Source organism: Peromyscus maniculatus, chromosome 2 (assembly GCF_049852395.1).
Source record: "Peromyscus maniculatus bairdii isolate BWxNUB_F1_BW_parent chromosome 2, HU_Pman_BW_mat_3.1, whole genome shotgun sequence".
Lineage (NCBI taxonomy): Eukaryota > Metazoa > Chordata > Mammalia > Rodentia > Cricetidae > Peromyscus > Peromyscus maniculatus.
The window spans coordinates 141,266,467-141,275,209 of record NC_134853.1 but is presented as its reverse complement, the minus strand read 5'-3'; the positions used below and the strand labels follow the sequence as shown (position 1 = coordinate 141,275,209).

The following is an 8,743-nucleotide window of genomic DNA, read 5'->3' as shown; positions in this document are numbered from 1 at the left end:
ACCCACTACTGTTGCAGGTTGGTCTTAAGATAAGGATTCACATCCTGGCGGAATTTCCAGTCCAGCAGGAGCGAGACAGTTACAGGTGGGATGTGTCACAGCAGAACAGGGACACCGAACAGATTGGAGCCACCCACCTCCTTCAGATCCCAGCCTGCCCTGAACTGCTTCCCTCAACTGTAAAACAGAGCTAATAATAGCAATGGCTCCTTGGCTCCTATACAGTTTGGGCTGTTGTGAAGTTTGTGTTAGCATGGTGAAGACACCCAGGATGGTGCATCTCTACCCATGCTAACAGGCATGCTAACCAGGCAGCCAGTGTTGTGTAAGTCCTCCCTAGTGTAGTATGTAGCTGCTAGTGACCACACAGCGAGGAGAAACCATGCCAAGAGCCACGATTTTAATTCTGAATCGTGTGTGTGTGTGTGTGTGTGTGTGTGTGTGTCTGTGTGTGTGTCTGTGTGTGTCTGTGTGTACACATAAGCACAGGTACCCTCAGAAGCCAGCGGTGTGGGGTCCCTCTGTAGCTGAAGTTACAGGCTGTTGTGAGCTGTCTGGTGTGGGTGCTGGGAACCGAACCCGGGTCCTCTACAAGAGCAGCCAGTGCTTTTAACTGCTGAGCCATCTCTACATCCCAAAGAAGCTTTTTTCTCCACAGGAGAGGACATGAAATCTCAGCCTTGAAGTGCATGCAGGTGCTTACTAGGCAGAGCACGGAACACGGCACTTCAAGTGAAGTAAACAGTCAGAGCCATAGCCGAGCAGAGAGGAAAACAGACCTAGTCAAGCAAGCAGACACTGACCAACCAAACATGGGAGGTGAGACGGAGGCATCATTTTTGGCTTTAAAGTGCTCAGTTGGCCAAGTCAGAACTTGCCCTGATTAAGTGCTGAGAACTGACAACATTCCATCAGTCAACACGTTAGCAGCACTCTCAGGCTCTCTCCAATAAAAGGTAAATTGAATTCATACCTACTAGTTGCTGGACACTGTACTGACAAGTGGATGTATTATCCACAAAAGGGCCTCCCTTAATTCTTACAATGCCCCCTGGAATGGAGGTCATTCCATTCTGTACATGAAGAAGTTAATTACACAGAGAACAGATCAGGTGGGAGTGTGTTCAGCTACAATTACAAACAGTGGGATTTCCCCCCATAAAAGAAACCTGGGGTGGTCATATCAGAGCTGTTACCATGCCACAGCCACCACCTCTTCAGCACCTTGGTGGCTGACCAAGGCTCAAGAGCTTCACAGCCCTGCAATGCTTTTATCCTTAAAGTTCTACCAGCCAGGAATTCATCATATTCGACTTTTTGAGATAGCTCAGAAGGCAGCTTATGTGACTGATCCCTCCCACACACACACACACACCCTCGCGTTTGGGTTTTCTAGACAGGATTTCTCTGTGGCTGTCCTGGAACTCACTCTGTAGAACTGGCTGACCTCAAACTCAGAGATCCTCCAGCGTCAACCTCCCAAGTGCTGGAATTAAAGTCACGCACCACCATGCCTGGCCCCTAGCAAGTTAACAGAGGTAATTCACTAACCAAGTCTGGAATTTAGTTTTTTCTCTGTACCAATTTAGTGAAGGCTACACACTATCTACCTAAGTCTGCTTTCCTCAGTTCTTGGCATAGGACTTGGCTTACTTCTCAGGCTCTCTGGTGGGAGACGTGGCCATAAGGATAGTGAGCAGTGAGCAAACTGAGAGGGGAGCCTGCCAGGTCCCAGCCTTCGGCGGACAGGCTTACCTCCTACCTCTTCTCCTTTTCCCTTCCTCCTGGCTGGGAACAGTGGTGACCAGCTTCAAGCACACAGACCAGGACAGTGCTCCAGAGGATGCTGAAGCAACCCGATACAAGGGACCTGTGTCCCTGAATGACCATCGGGAGCAGGGCTGCCCCACTGACCTGGACTGCTCTCCTCAGAAAGGCTAACTCAGAACCCAGAGCTGTTACATGAGGAAGAATGAACGCTTTGTTCTTTAAAGCACTGCATTGTTGAGTCTCTTTGTTACAGCAGCCCAGCCTTTTACTTTAGCTAATACAACCGTGCCCCTTTCTTTGTGAATATTTAGAATGGTTTTACAAATGACCAGTCACCATTGTGGAAAACTGCATCGAAGTAGGTACTAATCAAACACGAAATTCCTGCCTGTGGCTACCATCCCCAAGACTTCCTCAGCTTGTGCAAAGACCATTTGATGGCTTGAAACAGACCACTTATGTTAAGACTCACTTAGCCTCTATGTAACTGACTCAATAAGCATTTGACTATGTCTCCAGCGTGGGACATAGTCACTGTATTCACAAAAGCTTGTGTGTCTGTGTCTCTGTGTGTGTGCATGCCTGTTGTGTTGTTAGCTTTTAATGTGTTGTGAGTTTTTTGGTTTTGTTGCACTGTGGATCAAACCCAGAGCCTTACAGATAACAGGCAAGTGATTCCTGCGGCATAGTGTACCCAACCCTTCCAGTTTGCATGTGCTGTGTTTTAAGTGGAAAATCCTTCTCTGTTGACTGGGGAAGGAGACTGTGAACAAATAATCACTGAGCATTACGAAGGAGCAAACCCTGGGCGTAGACCAAAGATGAGCTCTGCCTGATTAGGCCTCAAAAGAAAGAAAATATTTTTTGTTTTAAATTTACATTTTCAAGTTTCTACCTTCTTGTATATGCACACTTCTGTGGGCATCCACGTGGAGGTCTGAGACAATTGGCTCTCTCCTTCTACCATGAAGGTCCCAGGAGACGGATGCAGGACAGTCCTCATGTTTGGCTCAAGCACACTTACTGTTATCTCACAGGTCCAAGCAAGGCAGTTGTAGAGTAAGAACTCAACTCTCTTCAAAGTACTTAAAAACGGTTTTTAAATTTTATTTATGTATGAGTGTTCCATCTGCATGTATGCCTGCAGGCCAGCAGAGGGCATCAGATGGTTACAGGTGGTTGTGAGCCCCCGCCATATGGGTGCTGAGAATTGAACTCAGAACCTCTGGAAAAGCAGAGGTACTCTTAACCACTGGACCATCTCTCCAGTCCCCAAGTACTTCTTTTTTAAAGAGATTTATTTCGTGACTGTGGGCATGCGTGGAGGTCAGAGGACTTTTCAGCTCTCTCCTTACACCTTGTTTTTGAGGTATAGTCTCATTATTTAAAAAACGAAAATAAGGGTGGGGGGCGCTGAAGATATGGCTCAGTTAAGACCATGCAAGGGACCCAAGAATGGTTCCCAGCACCCACACGAGGAAGCTCCTGGCCCCCTATAACTCCAACTCCAGAGGTTTTGACAACTCTGGCCTCCCAGGGCATCTCCATCAAAGTATGCATGCACGTCCCCCCCCCCCAAACACACACACTCACAAGCATACACACAATTTAAAAATAAATCTTAATCTCTTCTTCTTCCTCCTCCTCCAAGGAAGATGAGTCTAACTGTTCACTGTGTGTTGGAATTAATCACCAAAGGCACTCAGTCAACACCACTGGTGGCAAAATGAAGCGACCTGGATGGCGGACTCTGCTTGTCTAGGGATTAGCTGAGGCCAGATGGTGCAGTCTGAGCAAACAGTCAACACTGTCTCAACGGTCCCTTCCAGCTAGCCACAGAGACGTGCCGGGTGAAGAGACCCCAGGTGACCTGGCTTTCTTTCCCACACTTGCTTTGACTGGTACACCCATGTTGTTGTTTCAGATTCCACCCGCACAAAGGCTGAAGAGCCTCTCAAGTCGATGGAAATGGAAGGGCCAAAGACTGTTCCCTCTCAGCCGGCCTTCACCAGAAAGCAGCAGGGTGATGCCTGTCTGCAGGAATTTCACCTCTGATCTCACGGTTTCTAATGAGAGCAGTGGGCTCAACCACCGTGCCCTGAACTTAGCAGGCACTTAATGAAACCATTAGGCACTGATTGTGGGGCATGGGAGGGAACATATCCTCAGATTCCAACAGATCCAGAAGTGAGTTCAGAGAAGTCACCGCTCCCGGTATTTCAGATGGAAGGATTAAAGGCTTTTTGAGGTGGAATTAGTAAAACTTGTTTTTCTTGATTGTCTGCTGACATTTTTAAAGCTTTCAAACATATTTAGTAACCCAAGTGAGGCACTTCAGAAACTAAGCTTCCTCCCTAAACAAAGCCAGCTCTACACAACACTTAACAGCTGGAATCTGCAGGCCGCTCGGCCAACTCTGCCCTGCCCCAGCTAGCTGGCTAGCCACACTCACTCCTCCTGGGCCTTTATCTCCCACAGGTTTCAACCTCTCCATCCACGGCTGGAAGAAGATAATGTACCTCAAGTGCTCAGCACTGTTGGGTTCGCTGTAAGCACGCTGCACCCAAGATGTGGCTTCCCAGCCTGCTAATTCTTCAAGAGGGTAGTACATTGACTGGGGAATCAGACCTGAGGCACAAGATAGGGTGGGGGCACGGCTGGCTTCTGTGACAGGAGAATACACTTAAGAGCAGGTCAGTACTTTTGCTAAGAGGCCAAAGTCTTTCACCCTGATTTCTATGTAGTGTCCAAAGCACATGTAACCACACTTTGAAGGGTTCCTTTGTTTCTATTTTATGTATGTGTGTGTGTGGACAATGCATATGTGTGCATGGAGGCCAGAGAAATGACCTTGGGTGTCACTCCCCCTCAGGTGCCATTTATTTATTTATTTTGTGTGTGTGTGTGTGTGTGTGTGTGTGTGTGTGTGTGTGTGTGTGTGTACATGCATGTGGAGGCACTCTCTGCCTTTAAAAAAAACAACTATTATTTTGTAGGTGTGCATGGTGTACATATGGTGGGGGAGTATGCACTTACAGTAGCCAGAGGACAACTTTTGGGAGTCAGTTCGCTACTTTATTGAGCCAGTGTATCTTGTTTGTGTATGCAATGCTTTCCAGTTGGGAGCAGAAGCCCAGCTGGGAGGAGCAGGTGTGCATAGGGTCCTCAGAGGCTGAGGGGTCTCTCAGCACTCTCAGGCATATTATGCTAGGCTAGCCAGCCAAGGGTCCTCAGATATCCTGTTTCTACCTCCCTGACAATGAGATTAGAAGCATATTGTAGGGCTGAAGAGATGGCTCACCAGTTAAGAGCTCTTGATGCTCTTCCAGAGGGTCTGGATTTGATTCCCAGCAAACCACACAGCAGCTCACAATCATCTGTAACTTAAGTTCCAGGTATCAGATGAAAGGCACACTCATGGTGTACAGACATGCACATAGGTAAAACAACACATAAGATCAGGAGCAGCAGCAGCAGCAGCAGCAACAGGCTGACACCACATCAGGTGGGTTCTGGGGATCTAACCTGGGTCTCATGCCTGTGTGCCAAGTAATTTACAGAGTCAACTTATTCATGTTTTGCTATTGTGTGGGGTTTGTTTTGGTTTCATTATGTAGCCCAGGCTGTCCTGGAACAAATGATTCTTCTTATACGGCCTTCTAAGTACTGGGGTTCGAAAATTTACACCCAGCAGGATGCTCCTCCTCCTTCCTTTTGTTTTGTTTTGTTGGTTTTTTGAGACAGGATTTTAATGTGTAACAGTCCTGGCTGTCCTGGAACTCATTTTGTAGACCAGGCTGGCCTCAAATTCAGAGAGATCCACCTGCCTCTGCCTCCCAAGTGCTAGGATTAGCCTCCTAAATGCTGGGATCAAAGATGTGTGTCCCCAGGGCCAGCTCCAGATGCTCCTTCTTGCATGATTCCTTCCTCTCCCCTTTTCACTGAAATCTGCGGCTTCTCTGTCCCTCAGCACTCTTGTCTACACTGGTTGATTACATGGATATTTCTAAGATTCCCCGAAAGCACAATGACTCCCATCTCTGTGTTCCCTTTGGCCCACTCCAGGGTCTCTGACAGAACAGACTTGTAACAAATGCATCTGGAGAATTAGTTTCCCAGGTGCAGAGTTCTTTAATGGAATGAAGAAAATGTTTTGAAAATAGTAGTGATAAATGTGTAATGCTGAATTACACATCCAAACACATTGGATTCTATGCTATATACAAGTGAATGTTTAGTAAAGAGGGTTTCAGCTGGAGATAACAAGTCCTCAGTCAGAGACCCTCCGGGGATCTCTGGGGAACTGAGTGTTCGGTATACAGCCACAACTATGATGAACGCAGAGTTGGAGAAAAAGCTATCACTGACAATACAGCACGCTGTGTATAAACTGAGGGATTTACAAACCTCTTTATTTACATTTCAAAAAATGCATAGCTTTCCACCCTAGAAAGACAGCAGTGACAGCCATTACGCAGAGGAGCAGCTCCGCAGACTCTGGTTCCTTCTCCAGGCTTCAAGACCCAGGTCACAACCACCTCAGCCTGACCCCCTCTTCTGTGGACTCAGAGCTGGGACAGCTCGCCTAATCATCTCTAGGCTGCTCCTTTCTGCCATTCTCTCACATCCAGAACTCCTGACTGTGCCTTACAATACTTCAGTCATTTACAAAAGCATCTGGAAGCGAGATATTTTTAGCTAGCACCAGGGACAAGAACTCTCTTTTAAAGGATGTACTGAATCTTGGTATTCACCACTAAAAAAGATCCTCAAGTAGAAAATGTGCAATCTGTGCCTCTTTCTAAAATAAAGCCTTTAAGGTTCAAAGAAAAAAAAAAAAATTCCACCCTGAACTACATCCTTACCAGACACAACAGCCACACAAGGAGCTGAAAGACCTGCTGTTTCCAGTGCAGACCACACCACAGAGTAAAAGATGATGGGGGGGTGTGCGGGGACCCCAGCTTCTGCCCAGCCTTCCTCAGTCCAGGCGTGGGACCCACACTCCCCTCCCTCCTGGACTTTATCCCCACTTCTCCGCTGAGGCCACCGGGCATGTCTCTCAAACCCTGGCCTTCAGCTCTTGATCACGATGCCCTGGGGACTTGCCCTCTTTAAGTTCCGGGTCACAGTCTGGGGAACTACTCTGGCTTTCTACAGCAAGAAGACCATCTGAGTCCAGCTTTCTTCTTTTCTTCAGTTGGTGCAAGTGAGATTTGGACTTTATATGTGCTGAGAAGACAAAAACCAAAGAGACAAAATGCCAGAGTTTTCTAGAATTAATCCTAAAAATAAACAAATAAGAAAATTAAAAAAAAACCCCAAAACCAAACATTTACATTCAACTATACAATCTTTCTTTAACTATTAAGACATAACAGAGTAGACATGTGCTTTTGCTGTTGTTTGCTTGAGACAAGGTCTTACTATGAAGCCCAGACTGACCTCAAACGTAGACTCCCCCTGCCTTCACCTCCCAGGCCTGTGTTACACACTGGGCCAAGGCTCTGCCAGGCTGGAAGAGCTGTAGCTCAGCCCTCGGCTGCATGAACTCGCCAATCCTCTCTGTCTTACCCGAAGACTACTTCATACCGGCTAATTTTTACTATCTCGTTCTACAAAGCAATCTCTGGGAACACCTAAAGAGAGGGATGGCCAGGCTAATATTTATTTACTTAATTGTGCATGTATGTCGGGGTAGGAGACTGTTTTCCAGAAAGCTCCTTCATCCACTAAGCCTAGGATAAATTCTTTTACACGCAGTAAAAGCGTCATTTTTTTTTTTTTTTTTTTTTTTTTTTACGGTTTGGAAGTATAAGTATGGAAGATTTAGAAGCTGAAGAAAATTTGTGTGGGAAGAAGAGGCAGCTTTATCCTCTGACTAGAGCTTAAGGCAAACCTGGGCTCTGGGCTGCTCTCCATGGCAGCGGGAGACGGGAGCAGAGGAGGACCCGACAGATGGCACTATAGAAGCCTCACACAGCCTGGCTCACAAAGGCTCACAAATGCTGCTTCTCTAAGGCTCTCCCCAAAGGACGTTCGACGAATCGACGCACTAAGTTCCCTTCACAAAGCAGTCAGACGCCTCTCTCTTCCCTTTTCATCATTATACACCAACAACAATCAAGGCTTCTTCTGCTGCATGGGCACACGGCCGTCCCCAGTCTCTGACAATGGGGTTCATTTTGCCAAAGATGTCGGTTAATAGACCTAATCATTCCATGGGATGATGTGGAGAGAAACATCTACTGTGAGAATCCAAGCAAAGCAGTCCTCGGGGCAGGCTTCCCATGGCTGGGTCAGGCTAGTTCAGGTTAGCTCTCTCAGCTTTCCCTCCCTTTCTTCCCAGCCTGAGAGTGCCGAGAAGACCCTGGGCCTCCGAGGACCCTGTGCACACACCCCCCTCCCAGCTGGGCTGCTCCCAAAACCTGCAGGAGCTGCCTGCCGCCTTTACTTCTATCTGTCCCGCAAGCAAGCGCATTCTAACAGGAGAGGCGAAGGGACTCCTCCCGGGACGGTGCTCCTATTCCAGGTGCATCCGGAGGGCGGCGGTCTTCTGTGCTTCAGGATACGGAGTCAACTAGTCTGGCAAAGGTTCTCAGGAATCCGTCTGTCCTACTACAAAGCTGACTCCAGCATTCAACCCTTGAAGACTAAGTTTTAGGAAGTGTGACCCCCCCCCACACACACACCCTAATATAGTTCCCATGACCCCACACAGCCCCCAGCTACACTCTACCTGCCCATTCCCGGTCCCCAATGATGATCCGGTCACAAAGGTCACACATGTGGTAACTTCTCTTGTTCTCAGTTTCATTGTATGGCATCTTCATTGGAGTGGCTGTAGGTTTGTGACCCTAAGAGAGCAAAGGGAGGAGTATTCAATTCAAAGAGATTTGGGGGCAATTCTCTGATATTAAGGGGAGTGGGATTCCCCAAATTATCCCAAAATTCCTTTTTCATCCCCCAGAGA

The 8,743-nt window shown here is 47.5% G+C and overlaps 1 protein-coding gene across 4 annotated transcripts in view; it reads right to left on the bottom strand.

Annotated features, from left to right (window-relative positions):
- Window positions 1-6,148: 6,148 nt before the first annotated feature.
- Window positions 6,149-8,743, bottom strand: part of Trit1 (tRNA isopentenyltransferase 1) — a 46,088-nt gene continuing 43,493 nt past the window's right edge. For 3 of the 4 annotated variants that reach the window (XR_013049315.1, XM_042271826.2, XM_076564978.1), the window contains 2 exons: window positions 8,510-8,627; window positions 6,149-7,002 (listed from right to left, as the gene is read on the bottom strand). Coding sequence is in view for 2 of the 4 variants with exons in the window: in XM_042271826.2 (XP_042127760.1) it covers window positions 6,833-7,002; window positions 8,510-8,627 (288 nt within the window). In the remaining 2 variants the exon portion in view is untranslated. Of the gene's footprint in view, window positions 7,003-7,669; window positions 8,628-8,743 lie in introns of all 4 variants that reach the window. The other variant, XR_013049314.1, reaches the window with a different exon arrangement.